At 35.7% G+C, this 23578-nt stretch overlaps 1 protein-coding gene and 1 long non-coding RNA gene across 4 annotated transcripts in view; both read right to left on the bottom strand.

Moving 5' to 3' along the window:
* The window catches only part of LOC127985926 (glutamate receptor ionotropic, NMDA 2A), an 81924-nt gene that overhangs the window by 15680 nt on the left and 42666 nt on the right, over positions 1-23578 (bottom strand). For all 3 annotated transcript variants that reach the window (XM_052588168.1, XM_052588232.1, XM_052588261.1), the window contains one exon: positions 15190-15785. In XM_052588168.1, the coding sequence (XP_052444128.1) occupies positions 15190-15785 (596 nt within the window). The remainder of the gene's footprint in view (positions 1-15189; positions 15786-23578) is intronic.
* LOC127986113 (uncharacterized) lies at positions 44-1851 on the bottom strand. Its single transcript, XR_008160778.1, has 3 exons — positions 1797-1851; positions 1599-1668; positions 44-890 (listed from the first exon to the last, which is right to left on the bottom strand). It is a non-coding gene; the product is annotated as an uncharacterized LOC127986113 (long non-coding RNA).

Raw genomic sequence — 23578 nt, 5'->3', positions numbered from 1 at the left:
TGTTCGATATCATTTCACATATGCTTGATAAGGCAGCGTTTGTGAGCTCAGTACCGCTCTGCAGCCGTTACCGGAGAAACCTACCTCTCCCGCTCTTAGCGCCTCCTGCTGGCAGAAAATAAACTCGCAGAGTGCAGCCATGTGGGGAAACAATGCATTTCTACGTTAAAATTAACCCAAATTGAGCTAGGCATTAAACCTACAAATGTTGTTCATTTTAAATATCACTTTTACACACAAATAATAATTATCAAAAGGAAAATATTTATTAAAAACAAGAGAAAAGTCAAAAAGTAACATGTTAGAAGAAATGCAGAAAAGGATGGCATTAACAGCTACAGAGTTCATAAAGCATTGAACATTTGATGAATATAACTTAAGATCAAATTGGACTTTGTTCAATTGTATATATTGTATAAAAATATACGAAAACACATCCAAAAAATTTAAAATTAGTTAAGTTTTTTTCCAACTATTCTGGCATGACAGTACACAAATAAATCACAACATTAACTTTGATATTATAACATTTAACAGACGCGTGTGTGTGTGTGAAAGAAAGTGACAGGTGTATGAATGACAGAGTGTAAACTCTTCTACTAAACAACACAGAAAAAGCATTTAACTTTTTTTTTTTTTTTTTACAAATTATACACTTACAGTTTGTTTCATAGTCCATGAATACAGATCATGCATCACGGTCAATTTTCATGATCTCTTTAGCATAACTGATGTAATCATGAAGAAACCCCATCAGCACAGCATGTGACATCTTCTACATCATCCAGGGCAGCGTCCTCCTTTAAAACCACCGCTGCTGTTTAGGGGAAAGAAGATTCTCCTCTCTGACCAGCATTCATCCCAATCACCGCCTGCTCTTCATCAGTGGCCTAAGAGAAACACATTTGAAAAAAATTAAACATTTAATTAAACTATCCATTTTCAGGTAGAGGTGTATTCACATCCGTAAGGATAGGTAAATAATCGGTTTTAAAGTTTCAACACTTTGTGCGGTTGTTTAATGTCTCAGTCCACCACAGCGCTCCAGAATGCTATAATGGCAGCACTAGTGTGAGGACATGCGATACTGTTTGAATAAATATTGCTTTCAGAAAGCTTCTTTACTGAAACATTAAAACAGACATGACATTCACATACCTCACAAATGTTCATGTATGTGGAAGGCTGCTCTTCAAACCGTTAGTTCACCAAATAATTAAAATGTTCATAATTTACTCTCCCCATGTTTTTCCAGACTCATACAAAATCTGCAAATTTTTTGGAAAACATATGAATATATTTAATATTCTCTTTTTGTGTCCTCCATTGCTGGTCTGGGAGACCAGTATTTTATTTTGAACATACATGTTTGCTATCATATAATTGAAGATGTATTCATATATAAATATCAGAATTTACTTCTACAATAACTCTATATTTATGAAGCTTGAAAATACTGATTATCTAAACTATAAATGGATTAACAAATATTATGAGAAAACTAAAAATATATTAATTTATGTTGTAAAGACAGACAAAAGTCTTATAGGTTTGGAATGACTTGAGGGCAAGTAAATGATTTTTTGTGTGAACTTTACCTCTAAGAGCGAAGACCAAGAATAATGACTCTCCAAATCAGACAAGACAACTCCAAACTTGGTTTGATTTCTGCAATAAAAAACACAGACATCAATGGTTTTAATGAAATGAGCATGTAATCACACTGTTGTTGCATCAAAATGTGAAGTAAACTGGCAGGAGACAACAGAAAAATTTATTTTCTAAAAATAACTTACATAAAATCTCAAAGGAATGATGCTCTCCCATGTCTCTTGCTTTTAACATCTACAAAAACAAAAAACAAACATTATTTTACTCTTAGTAAAACACAACAACAACTGATAACATGAAATTATGAAGTTTACTTGCCTTAAACGATCTTTCCCTCTCTTCAGAAGAAGCTGAGAAAACCACCTCCTCACACAAGCAGACTTGTGTGTCCTTAACTCCAGTTAGTTTGAGTTCTGCAAAGAGGGACATCAATGGCTTCAATAAAATATTAACATATACATACATACATATATAAAATCACACTGTTTTTGCATCAAAATGTGAAGTTAACAGGCAGGACATGGAACAGAAACATAAATTTTCAAAAAAAAAAAAAAAAAGTAATAATAATTTAACTTACATCAGTCTCAAAAGAATGAAGTTATCTTGTCTCTGGATTTCAACATCTAAAAAAACACACATTATTTTAGTCTTAGTAAAAATAAAGATAACTTGATGTTATTCTGAAGTTTACTCTCCTTAAACCGTCTGTCCCTCTCTTCAGAAGAACACCTCCTCCTCCTCCTCCTCACACAGGTCTGTGACTCCTCACACAAACAGCTTCTGTGTCTTTAACTCTCAGCGCGAGGACAATGAAGGCAGGAGCTCGACAAGAAATATTACATGTAAAACATACTTTTAACAGTTACCACTTCAACAGCCTCAAAATAATTATGCTAGTCTTTACTACACAATGCCGTTTCCTTTAGGAGACAAACATACATTCAGTTTAACCGCGAAAAAAAAAGACAAATTCACATGAGCGTAACCGTGACCATAACCGTCTGTTAACGCCTCAAAGAGTACAGATAATGTAAAATCTTATGTAAATATGACAAAATACATTCACAGACGTTATATTAAAAGTACATCCTCCGTTCAGTAACGTTACATGAGGCAGTTAAGACCTCCGTGTCTGAGGCGAAAACCGCGTCCGTTTTTTATATATATATATATATATATATAACGTTAAGCTCCTTTGTTTCCGCCTTTCATAAAACCTTCCGCCTTACATACAACCGGGTAAACAATAAAAGATAACTTTACATTTTGAATATTTACTTACCATAGTCTTTCACTCGCTTCTCGCTTCTATCACGCTGAGAAAATGGCGGCTGCTCGCACTGGAGACGTACGATTTTGACGTGACGTGCGTGCTCTCCTTCACGTCCGCGTCCTCAACCCAGCCTCGCTGGGTTAAAAAAGAGAGTTATTTTCAACCCAAACTTGGGTTAAAACATCCCAAAGTCCTATCCAACGGCCTCAACCCAGCAGTTGGGTTGAAAAAACAACCCAGCGTTTTTTAGAGTGAAGCCTAATTTTTTTTTTTATGCATCTTTTGTGTTCGATGGAAGAAAGATGGTTACAGGTTGGGAACCACATGAAGGTGAGTATATAATACCAGAATTGGGCAAACTGGGAACATTAAAGGGGGGGTGAAATGCTCGTTTTCACTCAATATCCTGTTAATCTTGAGTACCTATAGGGTAGTACTGCATCCTTCATAACTCCCAAAAAGTCTTTAGTTTTATTATATTCATAAGAGAAAGATAGTCTGTACCGATTTTTCCCGGAAAAACACGACCGGCTTGAGGCGTGACATGTGGGCGGAGCTAAAGAATCATGAGTGCCAGTTGGCTTTTGCGTTAAGAGCGTTTGGAAGCTGTGACAATACCTTGAGGAAAAAACCATCATCCAAAACAAACCATGGCTTACAGTCAGATTCAGCCCTTTATTCATGATCCAGAATCAGATCCCGAGGCTGAAACTGAACGAGAGCAGCAGCAGCAACGACTTGCTCCGAGCGGGGCTCGAACCCGGGTCTCAGGCATGGGAGGCGGACGCACTAACAAGGAGGCAGAGATATTTGAAGCAGTTTTACTCACCGCCTGCGGTTCCAACACACGATTGTGACCCTTTTTCGTTGGGACAAGCATCTTCGAAATGCAGGGAACAAACACAAACACTTGTACAACTCCGTTGATGCTCTGTAAAAATAAACTCCATCCACTGGTCCCTTAATGCTGTTTTTTCTTTGGTAATCTGTGCAGGGTTGTCTTGCCCTGGCAACCAAAAACACACTTCTTTTGTGACATTTCGCGACGCTCTCGCTCTGATCAGTGATTGTCTGTGCTCAGCCTCTCATTGCTCTGCTATACGGGAGCGCGCGCTCTTCCTGGAGAAGTGCCCTTAAGACCCATATAAGGAAATTCCGCTCCATCTAACGTCACACAGAGCCATACTCGAAAAAAACTTTCCGAAACTTGTGACAAACCGGAAGGAGTATTTTTGGAACAGAAATACTCCTTCAAACGTACAACTTAATTTTTGAAACTTTGTCCATGTTTAGCATGGGAATCCAACTCTTTAACAGTGTAAAAAACTCAGTATGCATGAAATAGCATTTTACCCCCCCTTTAAAAACACCTTATTCTAGTTACATCTGACAAATTAGTTTCTAAGTTTTTTTCCCATGTGGCGCTATGATAATGCTTGACTGCTCATTCCATCTTTTATTTTGATCTCAACTGCTGAACTCAGTAACACTTTCAAAGTGATCTCTGGCCTCTCTTACAAATCTGCTTGTTTGTGCAGTAAGTTTTAAGGGATGACCTTTTCTAGATGGCGTCTGGGGGGCTTGTGGTAGTTTCACTTCCTCATAATTGAACCAACACCACTGGGATATCCAAAGATTTGGACATTGTTTTGTAACCTTTTCCTAAAGCATTTGTCTAACATTTTCGCTGACATATTTAAAATGCTCTTAAGACTTCATTTTCACAGATGTCCTTTAGATTAACAACCTGAATAATTATTCCCCAATGTGACATTTTTGCTTATTTAGGAAAGGTTATAATCACTCAAAGGTATAATCCAATTGCACCTGTTCATATCCACCACCAGGAATTTTTTTTGTTGTTGAAGTTTTCAACCGATTAAAAATTATCAAAAAATCTAATTAATATTGTGTTGTTTACTTAATCAAATGGAATGCAATTAACTGTATATTCACGGAGAATGATTTTTAAATGCTAAAAATAAAATAAAATATATTAAATAAAACTAACTAGAAATACTTTTAAAAACAAAAAATGGCAAAAGCGTATAAGGAAATTAGTTAAAATTAAAATGAAAGCTAATTCAAAATATTGATAATATAACAGTATATAAATAATACTAAAATAAAAAATTCTATTTAAAAACAACATAAACATAAGCCATGTATAATGCTCGGAGGACATGATTAAATGTGATTCCTTTTCTTTTTTTTTAAACAATAGTGTTGTTACTTTTTTTTTTTTTACAATTAACTACTAAATTGTACTAAATTAACAACCATACAATGTTTGTGAACTTAAACCTTCTGTGACCTGTAGACACTGAATACACATACATCAATTTTTCATTTTTTTCAAGGAACAATATTACATTAAACTTATTAATTTACTGTTTCAGTGCTTAAAAGTAAAAATTGTACAGATATTTAAACAATGAATTGTAATTAACTAAAAATATGGTTTGGTAAAGAATTTGTTCTCTCTCTCTCAAAAAAAGAAAAAAGAAAAAAAGAAATAAAAGATAAGTCTGTTATTTACTCACCCACATGTTGTTTCAAACCCATATAATGTTCTTTCTTCAGTTGAAAACAAAATAAAATTTACATTTTGACATCTGCCCTAAATCTTCTGGAAAAAGAAGCAGCATCTTTTCAATTAAATGTTGATCCAGTTCACAGAAAGAGTCTGACTCAACAGTTCACAGGAGGGGAAGATTACTTTTATACACAAAGCTAAATGGCTCCAGAAGACTTGGAATAGAGTACATATGTGGAGTACACTACCTTCATACTTCTACAGTGCTTTGACACTTAGCTTGAGTCCCCTTTCACCGTAATGGCATGGTAATGAGTGACCAGTCCAGTTATTCAAGATGTCTTAATCTGAATCACATGGAAGATGGTCACATGTGGTCTGGCTCGACATGAGGGTGAGGAAATAAAGACAGAATACAAATTTTTGGGTGATCTAATCCTTTATGGGCATGAATACTTTTGCAAGGCCCTCACACAGAATCCTCTGAATAACAGAAGTGCAATACTGTATCTCTGCCTTCTCCATGTAGCGCACAATGAAGATTAGCTCAGCTGTGCACTACTCAGATGGCACAAACACACACAAACGTAATTTAATTAAGAAACAGGAACATAACTAGGAAATGGGGTTTAGCTTCAGGCAGAAATGAAAAGAACAGGGTCAGAGCTGCATCTGCTCCTCAAATACAGCTTCTCTTGTGCGTGTTTGTTTGTTAGTGTGTCTTATTCATATTTTAGAGATTGCCACAGTCTAAACATGAAAAATGTTTTTTGTAATAGCCGTCACAGAGTTTTCTCTTAAACAAACACATCATTCTGTGCATCTAATCTCACACAAAGAGAGACGGAGAGAGTATAATATACTAGACACTATCCAGGGTGACCTTTATTTTCCATAGTCTTCTGGAAATTAACAAAAGCTTATGACTAATTATGTCAGTAAGAGTTTGTGATTTATAAAATGTCATTTCAAATGGCTTTCTGTACACAGAGCCTCTTTATGCGTGATCTCAATTAACAGTGAAATGTAAGTCAGAGATCAGATGTAGTTTAAATGTATATTAGGTGATGATAGTTCAACATGAAGCCATGAATGCTATTACTGTAATCTCTCTCTAGCCAGATCTTTGTTAGTGCTGTGATAAAGCGTATGATCACTAACAGGGCTGTCACGATTCTGACAAATTATTACAATCGACCGTTTTGTTCATATAAAGTAGAGGTCATTTCATATTTACACAGAAACTGGAATCCTTGAATAATATATAAGGCTTTGTAATACAAATATTGCACCTGGGTATAAAATAATAAGAAGTAGTGTACACACACACACACACGCGCGCGCGCACACACACACACACACACACACACACACACACACACACACACACACACACACACAATAAAAATAAAATAAAAATGACATAAAAATAAATACAGCAAAATTCTATGTCAATTATATTCCATTCACAGTTGTTTTGTGGAAACAAGCCAACCTGAAATAATATTATTTATTATGTAATAGTAATAAATATACATTTTCTTAAGGCAGGCCAATCAAACACATGAGCCTTTATTTTGACATGAAAAACAAAGACCGTTATATATATACAAAATGAATATGCTATTACAAAAAATAAGAAATACCGGAGCATTCTATGTATGCAATTCATGTTAAGCCTTTGAAATTTAAAGCACGAAACATCTGTGGTTATCACAAATAATTGTGATCTTGCATTTATGTAATAATTGTGACTGGCAGAAAACTGTAGCATATCTAGCTTAGCAAAAAAAATCTCAAAAAGAGAGTATTTGAACATCAACAGACAAAAGATGGAAAAGGATTTACATAAGAGTTAAGCAATTTCATGCAATATTAAAGTGAAATCTTCCATTAATTGACTATAAAGTAAAACTGAGAATTTGTCAGGCCATAAACAAAAAAGACAAATTATTACCAGAATATCAGAGACCTTAAAATGTAATTTCAATAAGATAGACTATGTAAGTAAACACCGGTTTGTCAGTAATAATAACAAGGCTGACATATCCATGCAGCCAATAAGAACTGGCTCAGCACTTATTATGTGGTTTTATGAGCTGAAAGACAATAAATAGGAGGTCAACAATGAGGGAAAGCTACAACATAATGCTTCAGAATCGATTTTCAGAGATCTTGCCTTGCCTACAAGCGAGGCAAGTAAACAAGGCCAGAATCAAAGGACAGTAAGCGTGGAGGAAAATGTCTGATAGAAAGCAGATTCATGTTCCCATAACACAAGGCTCGCACAGCTAAGGTGTTTAATGTTTAAAAAGTGTATCAAGCGAGGAGAATACCCCCTTAAAATCTGTACAGTGAGAAATACAGTACGCGTGACTACATTAAACCTGATTGAGCAGGGGAAAAAAGAAAGAAAACAGCAGCGCTATAGATGAGCAGATGATAATTGATGCCATTAACAGTTAATGTGTCAGACTGTGAATAATTTGGAGTAAAGGAGTTGCCAGAACTCAAAACGCAAAACAAAAGGCAGACACTTTCGCCTTAGGCTGTGAAATCACTCAAGCGCTTAAAACATGAGACTTGTCAGCCTCATGTCTTCTGTGTAAAGGTGATAATGTTGCAGCAGGTGCTTATGAAAGGAGCTGTTGTGTTTGCGCTTGAGCAGATACAGCAGGTCTGTGTTAGGCTCACAACACACGAATACAGAAAGAACATACAGAACTCTCCAACTTACTAAAGTTAACCTAAGGATGCATAAATAGTGGTGAACATATCACCATTTTGACTAATGATGTACAAAACTATTCAAAAATCTGTGTTTGAGCCGATATCTTATTAATAACTTTTTCCCCACCACTGACGAGTTATCTCTTCTTTTAGAAGACAACGCTTCCCTGCCGAAGACGAGTTTTTCATGTTTTTCATGTTTTCACTGTTATACACTCTGGGGCACTATTACACATCTTCTGAACGATTACAAAACCTCCCGAACAAAATCACATTTGAACAGGACAGAGAAATGAGCAATCTCTTATGTAAACTGATGCATCTTAAAAATAATGCTATCATCAGCAATAGACCGCGTATACAAGAAAACTGCATAATTTTATGGAGTAAAATGTTGATCAAGGAAGTGGTATATGTCTGTGCAAGCTTTGGAGGTGTTGATGGAAGAGATCTACTGGATTTATGCTTTGATAATTGTAACTCCAGATGTAGTTTTTGATACAATTTACATTGTCTTACATTTTGCTCAAAACTAAACATTTTTATGAAATCTTCCTATATTCAGCTGTTGATAAAAAAAGAATGCTTTAAGCTAGAATAAAACAGATTTTTTTGTTTAAAAATAGAGGCTCTGATCTGATTTATTTGGTGCATTGCATATTCAAATATTCATATGGCAAGATATACTGGAGGCCATCAAACTTTAGTGAAAATCATCAAAATCGCTGGCAGTGGCTGGCAACTCTTTTCAAGATTTTGGTGGGGAAAGAGTTAAGAACAATATATGGCAATACCAAAAAGACTTGTGACTTCCATCTGTATACATACATGGACGTAGTAAAGACTTCACAACCCTTAGGCTAAATGTCAGATATTAAAAAAGTAGACGATTGCTACAGCCTTCACTGGATTAAAATTCAAATTGAAATCTAATTCATCACGTTCAAAAATCATCGCCCTTACAAAAACGGGGAACTAAAGATTATGTAATAATAATAATAATGAGTAGAGTTTGACCAATTTTGGATTTTGCTGATACGATTGCTAAAATTGGAAAACATGGCCAATCATGATATGGAGGAATTAAAATCTATCACTGCTGATTTTTACCGATATCCAGTCTATCTGTGATGATTATCTGTCTTTATCAATAGTACTTGGATCATTAATTGTATTAAGGTGCTCCATATATGAAACAAGTTACCTTAAGAGTCACCTTCATACAAACTTGTTAGGCCATTAGGTCTCATTCACTAATAATTTTTATGTGCAATAAAAAAATGCATAAATAAGTTAGGTTTTGCCTTCTTATGCTGAAATTGAGGTATCATCACTACCGTAGTCCAAGCAACACAGTAGAGGTGCTTCACAACTTACTGAAAAAATCCAAAGTATTTTTTATAAAAAAAAAATTATGATTTAGTTAAATATTTAATAATTCACTCATTAAAAACAGCCACTTGCTTCATTCCTGAATAAATCAATGTATTTGAACAAATGATTCACTCATAAAGACAGTTACTTGTTTCATTTCATTGTTTAATTTAATTGAAAATCACTTAGGCTACTGAAAACTCCTCACCACTAATGCATAGACAGTCTGTCTGGAAAATACAAACACAGGCGTGATACAAATAGTGAAACGGTTGGAACGGTGCTTCACCAATCAAATTCAACAATTGAAAGTAACTGTTTTATAGTATATGATTTGATATTCAGAACAAAAGCACTTATTTACTCATAATTTCAATCTAATCGGTATTGGCCAAAGCTTCTATATCGATGTATTTCAATACACCATATGACAGTCTGTAATATAGGGACTAATTGCTGGCATTAATTTTCATAGGGTAGCTGTTTGTATACATATGTGTGTGTGAAGGAGGGGAGTTAATTAATTAAGACAACACATACACTACATTTGTCAGAAATGGGGTTTAACCTCTGGGAAGACAGAAGGACAAAGGCCAGAACTACACCTGCTTCTCAGATATAGTATTTTTGGTTTGTGTGTATATGTATATGTACATGTATATGTATGACAGCCAACTGTTTTATACTTTCCAAATTTCATTGACATCTTGGCGAAAATTACACTAGCGTTTTTGATTACAACACCATTTTTAACCTGTTAGCCAGCACCCCCCATTATGAGACTCACAGCTGAAAGTGCCCAACCTAACTTAAAATTGTTTCTTACTTCAGTGTTTTTTTCAGGGCTTTACTTTTTATCAATCAGATTTGATCATGCTCAAAAATATTAAAAGTTATAGACAATGAAGTGCCTTGAATTTTTTTTTTTTTACCACACTGATTTTTTTAGTATATATATATATATATATATATATATATATATATATATATATATATATATATATATATATATATAAATACTTGAAATCAGTCCTGGAGCAATCTAGAAAAGTAATGGGTTGAAAGTCAATTTCAAATCTGAAGAAGATATCATGAAAAATGAGATTCCTGCAAATATTTTTATGAGACTATGTCTAGAGCCCCTCACCCCAAATATACAAATATTTACCCACTGTATTTAAGGCTTCTACAAACTATTTAGTCATTAAACATACCACTGCATATTTTTTTTTCAATTCTTAAACACTAGACAGAAACTTAGACATCATATAAGTGATTAATTTGAGCACTAGAAAAATACAATAAGAATAATTTGATTAAGAAAAAAAAATTAAAATAAATAAAAAAATATTTTGCTTTGTATGCCAATAAAAGAACATCCTGAGATTGCTAGAAATGCAGCATTTACAATTAATTACAATGTGTGCGTCATGAGCCGTCACGAGAGAGCGCCAGAATTCAAATATACTATTTTTCACTTTTCTTTCTTTTTTTTCTTTGTGGATCGTCTTATTCTGTTTGTGACGCTGTATGCTGCAAAACTATGCCGTTTTTTTAGCGTGAGTTATTCCATAACGGACACAAACAGTTCTGTCCCTGAAAAACTGAAATATAAACAAAGGAATTATCATCCATATTACAATGTTATTGCTTCATTGGACTAAACATGCTACACGAGGTGTCGTTCAGTAGACCCTTACCTTTCTAACTAAACCGGGATTTACAGCTTTGGATGTGTTTATGACTCATTATTACGACGAATCTGGTATGTACTGCATTTTCATTCTTCATGTTTTGATGTGTACTGCTTACACAAATCTAGCAAATAGTCTTCATAAGCTTTCAATTGAAAAACAGCGATCTGTCGTCCATGCTTGAGGCTTAGATCTTTATAATGATATATAGTTTGTCAAGATTAAATTTGTCCCGTTTCATTTAATCTATTCGTAAACATTGACATGTGCGAGTTGAGGGCTGTTGAGGATGCGGGCGTCGGGGTACAGGTTTACAGGTTAAAGTCTAATTATTTTTTATGATCATTCTATGTTGTAAAAAATACCACTGCTCACACTATACTATATTTATGTACATTGATATAACCGATATCACAATGCATCTATACATCTTTCTTGGAGGCATTTCAGAGGTTAATTCTAGCTCTGTGAATGGTGGCATCATACAAAATGTTCCCACACCGAAGAGTCTGCAGTGTCCCAGATACAGACAGCCTTAGCAACGAGGGAGAGATCAAAAGGAACACCTACTCGGAGCAGACGGATACCAACGCTGCAAACAGCTACTGATGGTAACCCATGGCAACTCCTGATAACTGTGCATTCTGAAAAAACAGCCACAGCAAGTGCTTTCGAAATTTGAACTAAGAGCAGATTTTGTTTCCGACTAATGTGTGTGATATGGACGTCTTCCTGGCTGATGTAGACATCACAAGTTTGACCTGGGTATTTGCAAGTTTAAAATACTCAAAACACATTTAATATATGCTGATGTATTGAAATTGGTTTATGTATCAGTATATCAAGACATATGAATTAGAGGTCAACCGATATTGAAGTTTGCTGATAATGATAATAATGAATAGTTTATTGTGCTGATACTAGTAAAATCTATATACGGGATGTGTTAATGTTCTTAGTCCTTTCTTCCCTTTTAATTATAAACAAGGCTGAAATAAACAAGGACTCTTATATTGAATTCTAAATGATTTACTACTGCCAGCCGCTCATTCAAAAAGGACACAAAAAATACACATTCTCACACTGTCATATTTCATCAAAAGTAGATCATAAAAAAAAAAAAATCACATGGTATAAATGCACGGTTTTCATTGATTGTGAACTGCTCTGGAAACATAAGCCTGCAGAATCTGCATCCACAGTGCTGTTTTTATATTCAGCATTCACATTCAATTAACCTGTTTTTCCATCCCCGAATTTTAAGACCTCTAAAATTACAATTACAATTAAGACTACTGTTAAGCAATTTAAGATATTTAGGAACCTTGTTGGAATAATTGTTTAGGTTTATGTTATACAATTTACACAATATCTACAACATCTAGAGCAGTGGTTATCAACCTTTTTGAACATAAGGCTCCCCCCAGCATCCAACACAGTATTCAAAGGTCCCCCAAACAGGCTAAAATATTTCCATTATTTCTGCTGTAATTTATTACAAAGCAGGTTGTTTTCAACCTTTTTATTAACAGAAACTGATATATTGCATTAATGACCCATGATTTTGTGAATCCAGAAGCTGCAAGAACTGTATGTTCTTAAATAGATGTTTAGTTATCAATATAATGGTTATTGACTGTTTATGTTTTTTTTCTTTACATTTAAATTTAGATAAGTACGGAAGTTCTAAGAGACCATGCATTATTATGTTTTTTCCTTCTTGTTTTCTCATTATCACAGCTTAATTTTCTCCTGATCTTGACATAACCAGTTGTTTTCTCGTTATAACGACTTCATTTTCTCGTGATCTCGGCATAGCCAGTTGTTTTCTCATTATAACGACTTAATATTTCTCGCGATCTAGACATAACCAGAATTTTCTCATTATAACAACTTAATTTTCTCATGATCTCCACATATCAAAAGTAGTTTTCTTGTTATCACGACTTAATTTTCTCGTGATCTCGACATAATGAAAGTTTTTTTTTTTACAATGATTGTTTAATCTACTGTTGCTATATTAACGAACTCAACTTTGACACGCATGATGGCCAGATAAACCATGCGCTCTTATACTTTAGCCTATGCAGTGGATATTTCAGCAAATTTTGCTTTGCATAGAAATAACGTCTACAATACATAAATAAAGGCTAATCAACCACTTTTGATATTTCCAGAGAGATTACACTAAACATTTTGTGTAAAGCCTCCATTATACTTTCCACATGAGCAATCTGAATGCGTACACAGACAGCGCGGATGTGGACTACTTGTACTTATAGTACCAAAAGGTCTATAGTGTCACCTGCTGACGGAGCTTTGTAACGAATTTAGTTATGTCGAGATCACAAAAAAAAGTTGTGATAACGATAAAATAACTTTCATTATGCCGAGATAAGAACTTAGAACTTCCTTAGATAAAGTATTATTTCAATATATTAGCAATAATTTTTTACACTGAAATACTTTTAAAGCTTTCTGAGGCCCCCTAGTGGGACCCAGTCCACAGGTTGGGAACCAGACCTACTACAAATTAAAGTGAACTATATAATAAATGCTGTTGGCTCTTTCTTTTTTTTGTTGACCTTTACATTTTCCTAGCTCTTATGTCTAACATAAACCACAAGACTCGCTTATCACCCTTTCATGCTTTAAACCCCAGATCGTCATGGATGCTCACAGTTGCATGCACTTTTGACACAGTTGCAAACTTTTTTAAATCTGAAAGCTGAACAGTGAGATGTGTGCATTTGTGCATCTCCAAGCAGCGATGACAAGCAGCCAATACAATTTCCGGGGGGAAAAGCGCAAGAGGAGGGCGAGGCAGTAGGAAGTGGAAGCCAAAAACAACATAAAATCATCAAAGTGGCAGCTAGTTACTGCCCATGTCTGCTCAACTACTGTCTCATCCATATTGTTTAGATCTTTTTCCCCATTCTGTGCAAAATGCAAGACCTTCCTCCACATTGTTTGTTGAAATGCTGTCAAGAATGGACTTACTATGAGTTAGCATGTGCATGAATTTGTGCCTACCGAAGGGTGCTGAGTTTGTGTCTTGTAGAGCATGGAGGTCTGTAATGCCTGGAGAAATCTGTCTGTTAGCATTCATTTCAATGCCAGTTCCCTGGTCTTCTTGGAAGTATATGCAATTTGAATTCTGCCATTTTTGCTTGTAGCCACTCAGTTCCGGACACAATTGTTTTCAAGTCAATCAGGGGCTAATTGGACCATGCTAACCAGCCAAACCTTGAACCCTCAGTGTGTGCCTGTCCAAATTTGTCTTCTGAAACCACCAATATGATGGCATTGGCCTTTCTTATGCCCTTAAAATCTATCAAAAGAATCCAGATGACAAACTGACAGATGCATAACATAAGTTGAAAAAATTGTTTTCTGGAAGTTTCTTTACTTAACTCATTCAAAGTTATTTCAACATGATGGCTACAATAAAAGGGTCACTTATGTACAATAAAACTGCTTTTTTAAGACTTTCATAGAGTGAACACCATTTTGACACATTTGTCAAAAGTACTACTCATTTCTTTAATTACTATTCTCATTCCAAAGTGCACCTATTGCAGAGCGGAATTATATATTCTGGAAACTCATGTTAGCCACTTTGCTGGATTGAGTAACAAAAAAAAAGAGTACTGTTTGCCAGTAAGTTTGAGCCTTGTAAAAGGAACTGCTTGCCCAAAGAAGTAGGTGGCCAAGCTGTAGTACAGAAAGGCGAGCCAAAAGACACAGCATGAAGCATCTACATAAGTATGTTGAGATTACAGAGTTTGAAAAATATTGAGCTTTATCATGTTAATGTTGAATTAATCTGTCTTTCTCAAAGTATAACTACCATTACACAGTACATATGATAGGATTTACCTCAGGTTAGTTCAATATTTGTGTATGATTGTCCATTTCATTATGCAAACAAATTCTCATGCAAGCAACCATAACCAATCTGTGCTTACCTTCGCAGAGCACTTGGCGGCACCTCCAGCTTCTCTGACTGGCCGTAGCAGCTTGCCGTTCCGTCAGGTATCCGACCTTCCTCTCTGAACATGGCAGCGGCTGCAGAACTGATAATTCCTACAGCGTCCTGCACACGCGTCTCCAGGGGATAATCCCATTCATCATATGCCACAGATATCATCCCCATCGGAAAGGCTTCTGGGGTTCGTTCAAGATTTCCTGTCGGCAGACTAGGAACAATCCACACAAAGCCAGCCCCAGTGAGCCCTAGTGAACGGGCTTCCTCCATAACCAGCGCTGCTTCGTTTTTGGAGCAGTAGAGGAGGATGACGGGTGACTGGATGCGTTTAAGCTGCACGTGGGCACGGTCCTCAGGTTCGCCAACACCGTCCAGCGTCACTACGCTCTGAAGGTCCCAACGAATGAAGCTTTGGTCCACCGTGGCACGAATGGTGGCTATGAACTCCTGGAAACCTGGGAACTTGGTGGTGACCACCGAGAAGATGTGCCAGTCATACTCCTCCATTATAGAAAGCATCAACAACGCCTCCTGCTGGAGGGAGGCCCCAAACTGGAAAAACGAAGAACTGACATCCTGGAAAAAAGAGATAGAGGGAGAGCCAGAAAGAACAGGTGGTGGAAGAGAAAAGGAGAAAAGGAAAAATGAGTAGGAGTGTAGACAGAAAAGGAAATATAGATAAAGAAATGTGCGGAAATACAAATCTAGGCTTGCCTTTGGCGATTACATGTTGGTTGCACCAGCAACTAAAGCAAAGTCTGAGGTGTGGAAAAGTTTTGACCATGCTTATAATGAGAATAATGAGTGAATAATGACGCACCATCAGTGAGCGCAGGGAGCGCGCCAAAGACATCTACAGTGGATTAAATAATTTTCCTCCAGAAAAACATGTAGGCTTAGCCTAATCTCAGTGAGTCAAGGTTTTTCAAATAACTAAATATTAATTTAGTCTTAAAAGCATAATGTGGACAGAGTATTTACGCTAATGTTGGCATTATTCTTTTATTAAATGTCAGCTGCTGTTGCGAAAAAATCTTAATTTCGTTATTGCCAAATACCCATCTTAATTTAAAATGTATCTTAATTTGTTAAAAAAGACTCGTTTTTATTGGTGCGTTGGTCTTATTTATAGGCTAAATGAGCCTATGTCTATTTAGAGTGCTGAGATGTTAAGATGTCACAGAGGACTTATTTTATTTCTTTATTCCAACTTCCAAGTGGTCTAGTCTAGGTTAGTTATTAAAAAATTATGTTTAAACACGTATACATGACTCATTCCTGACAAAAGGCAAAAGAGCTGTGTGTGTGCGCACATTTGAATAATGTCGGGCTGTAAACGGGTTCGGGCTTTTAAAAAGCTGTCAATCATAATGTACTCGTCGGGCTCGGGCCGAAACCTGTCAGGCTCGGGTCCTGTCGGGCCTAACTTTTATGGCCCGATTACAGCTCTAATCTTTTCATCTCTAATATTCAGGTGATTCTCAGAGGATTTCATGTGGCCAAGTGTTCAAAGAGACATTTTATAAGTGAATGTTACTTCTAATGTTTCCCTGATGTTGTTGCAGCATATTATTTTTCCTTTTTACTTCAAACATAATGTAGTTGCAGACACAGCAATGTTTCCATCTATTTCACTATGTTAATGTTCATTATGTACACTGCATCAAAATCGAAACTCACTTCTGTAATTTATCTTGTTGTGTGTACATTTGGTCATTATACATTCAAGCTCAATTGGCTGGGGTTAGAAATATGCCTTTCTGAGCAATTTAAAAAGGGTTTTTTAAAACATCCATGGAAAATATATGTAATAAAAAGTTATTGAAAGTAATGTGAACATCATTGTTCTCTCTGTGCAATTTTATTGTTTATGCTGTCCAATTTTTACTCATAAATGTATTCTTTTTTATGCATGTTTTTTTATTTGCTATATGTAGTCCTGTTTATATTGCTTTTTTTTGCATATCTTTAATAAAACTACTTTTTGAACTGCTGTTTACATGTGTACATTGGTCTCAAAAAGCATTTGGACACTTACTGTAAGCCACATTTAAAATGTACTAATGTCATTGCACTGGATAACAAAAGTGGCATATATTTTAAAGATAAATTACACAATCACATTTTGAAGGAGAAACCTACAAATGTTAGGTTTTAAGTGATAAAACAACAAATACACAACTGTTCAAAAGATTGGGGTCAGCAAGATTTTTTGTTGTTGTTGAAAGTAATTAATACTTTAAAGAAGAATTAAACTGATTAAAAAACATGAATAATCTCACATTTCTATTTCAAATAAATGTTGTTTTTAGCTTACTATTCCAAATAGAAATAGTAATCCAAAATTTATCACAATTTCCACAAAAATAAGCTGATAATACTAATGTGACACTAAATGGAGTTATGGCTGAAGATAATTCAGCATTGCTATCTCAAGAATAGGCCTAATTAAACATTTTAAATCTTTTTAAAAAATCCAAAGAAGTTTGGTATTTCAAAATGTATTTTCACAATGTTTTTATACTGTATCTATTTTAAATAAATCCAGCCGGCCAAAAAAAACCCCCAAAAAAACAAAAGAAAAAAACAGACGGCAGTGTACTTTGATACTTTATATCCAATGCAATGATGTTCACAGACTTTTAAGTGGGTGTTTTTGGGGCCACTTTATGTACTTCTGCTTTAAACCATAAAATATCTGCTTTCATCCAGTTGTATAACATGAAATCATTTTGCTTCGTTTCATCACCCCTGAGAAATATTTAAAAACTGTGTAAGGGCTGTTTCTCACTGCCGCTGATAAAGCAGAAGTTTCTGTACCTTACTACTGAAGCCTTGAGCTTTACGAATGTGGAAGTGTGAAAAGGTCTATAGAGGGAACAGGAACGAGTAAGAGAAGGGCACGCAACAGGAGCAGAGAATGAGCACTGAATACAGGAGAGGGAAGAAAGAAAGATATTGCTGTACACTGTCACACTGGAGTCACTGACTGAGTTAAGAATAATGACTGCATTCTTGTGCAGTGACAGCTTGATATCTCGGAATACACAAACACATAAACGAGCAACAATAGAGCTTATGAATATCATGGTTCATGCGCTGTGCATACACACAGACACTGATCTGTCCACCACAGTGCTGTGACAGATTTAAAATACTGAGCTTAAACAAACAGGGACACACAAATAAATAGGTAAGGAGGAGTTATATTCGCCAAGGATTAGTACTATACTTTGTGCAGGATAAAAAAATAATAGTCCAAAGGCAACTGAATTTACAAGGGGTAAATGTATGTTATTCAAATTGTACTTCACTGTACCTGAACCTACTGAGAAAATTTAATCTTCAGCTCGTAACGGAGTCACAAAGCAATACATCTCCACTGATCCAAAACTGATCCAAACTTCACATAAACCAGTTATGTCACGTTCTAACAGTATATCACACAAACAATTCAGGACATAATAAAGCTATGCCCCAGATACACTGAGTTAATAAATCAATGCAAATATAGTGGCTGCACTCAATGTTTTTGGATGGTCCCTTTTGTACTGTGAATGCAGCACTTCAGTGTTTAAGAGGTTCTAGAATGAAACTGGATTAGAGGTATGAACTAGGGCTGTGCAATATGGACAAAAAAAATCTATCACTATTTTTTTATTTAGCGATTTCAATTTTAATCAAACATGCTTTACAGTCATAAATGCATTCAGTATAAATTTGAAATATCTTTCCAAAAGAAAACCAATGAAAGCTTTATCAAAAAGTTGTAACATGTCTCTAGAACAGACATAAGACAAAATAATCACTAAGTAAAGATGTCAAACAAAATGTCTAGTCTAGCAAAAAAATGTTTTTAAATAAAATAAAACCATGTCCGGTCATAGAGCTCACTGTAGCAGTGCCTCAGGTGTTGAAATATATTTACTGACCAAGGTTCCCATGTACTCCGTTTGCAGTGAGTATACAGTATGTGTATGCGGTGCAGAAGCAGCAGCGAAAATGCGTTAAATAATAAAAACATTAAAATAATGCTCGAGTGCAAATCTCTCCGCTCACACACAGATTTAATTTGCTCTGTTACAAAACCGTGCACACTTTAAACATGTCTCCTCACGCTCAAACAGTGCAATCACAACTCTCTCTATGCTCATGTGCTAGATATTTATTCTTTTCGCACGTTTCTATTTCTAGACATTTCTGTTCACATCTTTTAACACGTGCAGTGTGAACGCTCTGATCCATTAACATGGGCTTCGGAAAAAATACGTATCACACACAGAGTGTGTGCACTTGGAGTTACCATATGCCCAGTCTGTTCTGTTCTCATGCTTCACTTAGGCGCACTGCATTCTGATTGGATCGGATAGCACACTGTGGGAGGTGGGGGCCACGGAAAATGGTGTTATAAAGAAATTTAGAAATTGCGCCCTAGTATGCACACCGTTTAGGCGCGCTCACGAAGCTCATGTGCATGGGCGCGCGCCGCACACACACACACACACACACACACACACACTTGAAGGCCCACACAAATCTGAGGTGTAAACGGATATATGCAAAGGTGCACATACTTACATTGCCATGTGTACATGTGCGCATATATGGGGCGCCCTTGTAAAGCGGCTCACACTGAAAATAACAGCAACATTTTGTCACATTTAGCTTCAAACAATGTTTAAAAAACTGGTATGAATTTTTGACGGTCACTTTTTAGCACATTTACAACAATATTTGTCAACTTAGAGATATTTTAAAGTTAAATCTAAAAGTGACCGTCAAAAATTCATACCAGTTTTTTAAACATTGTTTGAAGCTAAATGTGACAAAATGTTATTTTCAGCGTGACCCGTTTTACAAATGGCACCCCATACGAATACATGTAGCCCATCTAATCAAAAATACTCACTCTCAGACCAGGTTTCGAAAATAAATAATACAGACTCACACATAAGAACGTTTTTTTTTTTTTTTTTTGCTACTTGAGGTGCTGAGAGGTTTTTCAGTTTGGCAGGAGGTTGATAAGCATGTGAAGAGGGTTAGGATTTAGCTGTAGAGCTGGAGGTTTGCAGGTAGATGCACACACAAACAAACACACAAAAACATGTGTGCGCTTGGAAATTGCTTTAATCAGAGAGGGTATGAGGGTCAGAGCACGGAAATACATTTACATTAAAGCACTTCTTTAATCTTGTCACCCATTTATCCACACATCCTGACCTTGGAGCTGCCATTTTCTTGATAATGTTGCATATGAGTGTTCCTTAATGAAAACACTCATTGATTGCCACTATGAAGATGGCTATGATTCCTATGATTACTTTTTGTTTTCTAGCTTTGGGATATCATGCAAATTTGAAAACGGAAGAAATAGAGAAATCATATCAATAATTTAACATCCACATGGATCTTTTGAAGTAATCACAAATGATATAGACAGAGCCCAGAGATTATCCAGATGATCCACACATACTGATTATCCCTAAAAATGATAAAATGCTTATTCATATTTGCATTTCCAAAATACAGTTTATCAAAGATTATTTGATTTGTTTATGATGGTTGTTAGCATTATGATTCAGAATATGACAATTGGGAGTTTGCTGTCCTACGGTCATATTTCTTTCTTTTTAAATACAGAAGCTTAAACACATTAGAGAGTAATGAGCTACTATGGCACTAAAGACATTTGGAATAAATCTTTCTGAATGTATGCTACAGTATATGTCCCAAAGAAATCCCATTTTTTGGTGGAAAATGCCTGCTGTTCTCACTTCATCAAAGTGGGAGAAGTACTGAAAAAGCTCCCTTTTCTTTTATTACTCAGCAGAGACTGTCCAGGGTTTGGACTGACACTCCAGGAGGAAACAAAACTTACACACTTACACAATCATTCAAAAGTTTGGAGATAGTATTGTTTTCCTAAGAAATCAATACGTTTGATTAATTAAAAACATCTTTGCAGAATAAATGTAACTTAAAGACATTTAATAATATTACAAAAGATCTCTACTTTAAATACATTTAGTTGTTTTTCTTGTTTCTATTCACTAAAGAATCCTGAAAATACAGTATGTTTCCATAACAGCATAACTGCTTAAATATATTTAAAAGAAAAATAAATGTTTCTTGAGCATCAACAGCATATTAGAATGATTTATAAAGAATCAAATGACACTGAAGACTGCTGGAAATTCATTAATCACTTTAGAAAACAAGATTTTAGAGAGGGTAAAAGACATAGTCCATGATGTTTATTAATAAAGACAGTACTTAGCCAATTATCTCCTCCAAGTTAGAGCCAATGACAGAACTTGCCTTTTTTTGGTTGATCATGTTCAACCCTTTAGCATCCCCTGCTCTGAAGAGCTCTGATGATCACAGAAGAGCACAGTCATGAAGGCCGGGAATGATTTGGAACATACTTCCTCCTTGGCACGAAAGTGACCTCAGGCATTTTGCTAGATGACCTATCTCTGCCATCGCCACTGGATGTTGTTCCACCATTGACTTCTTAGATCAGATCAAGAAAGGACACTCAGAAAAGATCACCTTTTGTAAGCTGACAGCCCACACCATTAAGCCAGTTCCTGTGAGCCCTGGGCTTCAACCTACATTTATAAAGATATATTAGAGCCAAGGGATCAATCAGTTAGAAACAGACCCTTGCAAAGTCCAGGTACACAGAGGTACATGAAGTCTTTGTAATCAAGTGTACTGTCCTGTTGATAATATCTGTTATAGTAATAGAAAACCAGACTCACCTGAACATGATTTCTTGTGCATGGGGCTGCCCGACAACCCATAACCTTGCCACTTGTGCTACAGCCACCGATTCAAAAGCTTGGTAACAAATATTTAATCTTTACCTCTACCACTTCACTGCAAAAAATGCCTATCCTCACCGAAATCATGTGTATACTTGTTTTGGCAGTACACAGAAAAACAAGGCCGGCCTATACAACACATGCAAATTGGTAATTTGATAGTCTTGCTGCATTCAAGATAAAACTACAACAGTTAGATTACAGTGCATTGCACAAATGCACAAAAAGACATTTCAAAAGAAATATTTTTCCATGTGCATTGTATCATGACGTAACTATAGTGATAATATTGTATATTGGGATTCTTTCTGATTCCTGCCTCTATAAAGACTCGCTGAAGGCAGCGGAGAAAAATATAGTATCATAAAATTACTCTGAGAGGCTATACCAAATGATGGAATCTCAGGAGTAGGAGATAATGAGCCAGTTAAGATAGCAAAACAGAGATAAATTAGATAAAGGCAGATCTGGACAGACTGAAAGAAAGGAATAATGTGCTGCAAGAAAGAACTTGACAGTATCCAAAGCACACAATTTCATCTGTGAATAATGTCCCAAGGATCAATGGTATATGGGTACTACTGGTTCTCTCCAATTTGTCATTGTTGGTGATTAAACTGTTGGCTCTTATCCACTCGAATGCCTTAAAAATCATTGGATGGGACTTTATTTGGCAGCTTGATTAAAACTCTGCTTAGGCTCCCTATGAGCATTCAGGCACAATAAATAAATAAATAAATAAAACAATTGTTTAATCTGAATCCAACTGTGTGTTTTTGATACCAGAATTACAGCAAACGAGGAGGCCCCAAAGGTGGCAACAGTACAAGCTTGGCAGGGTATCACAAAGGAACATGTCCAATGTCTACAGTTTGAGTTGTTAGCTTCAGGTAATGAATAACTGCTTAACTATAGTAAGACTGCTGCTTTCTACATGGTTGTGCAAAATTCAGCTTTGAAGAATTAGCTCACTTTCAGTTTGTGATTTTCTTTCTTTCTTTCTTTTTTTTTTTTGAATTGTCTGTCTCATAGGAATTTTCTGCATTGTAATTCAAAGAAATTCAACATGCAACGCATAATGCATTCTGGAAAATCAAGTGTTCAAGCACACTTTCTGTCTGTCTGTTCTTTTGTGTTTAGCCAGCCAGCCAACCATCCATGCATCTATCCATCCTTTTTTTGGTTCCAATGTAGGCCTACATCCAAAAGGCATCTAAATGTCTTTACTCATGCCATAAATGCATTATTCCAGTTATCGTTCCTTTAACTATAGCTATCACAGGAGCTTCTTTGATTGCGCTTTCTTTAGTTTATTAATCAGTATTCGTCAAAGTGTTCTCTGAAAGTTGTCTTAATAAAGAGCTTCACTGTCTCACGTCACGTTTAAAAGAATTGCATTTTCCTGTCCTCAAATCTATTCTCTTTTTTCATTTAGCAATCAGAATGTTCTTTCATTTCTAACATCTTTCCATCTTAACATGCCACCATTAAACAGGTCTTGCATTCCTTCCACTGCTCTTCCAAAACATCCTTTCATCAGAA

The sequence above is a fragment of the Carassius gibelio genome, chromosome A1 (genome assembly GCF_023724105.1).
Source record: "Carassius gibelio isolate Cgi1373 ecotype wild population from Czech Republic chromosome A1, carGib1.2-hapl.c, whole genome shotgun sequence".
Classification (NCBI taxonomy): domain Eukaryota; kingdom Metazoa; phylum Chordata; class Actinopteri; order Cypriniformes; family Cyprinidae; genus Carassius; species Carassius gibelio.
The sequence above is the reverse complement of the archived record's forward strand: the minus strand, read 5'-3'. Positions and strand labels throughout refer to the sequence as shown.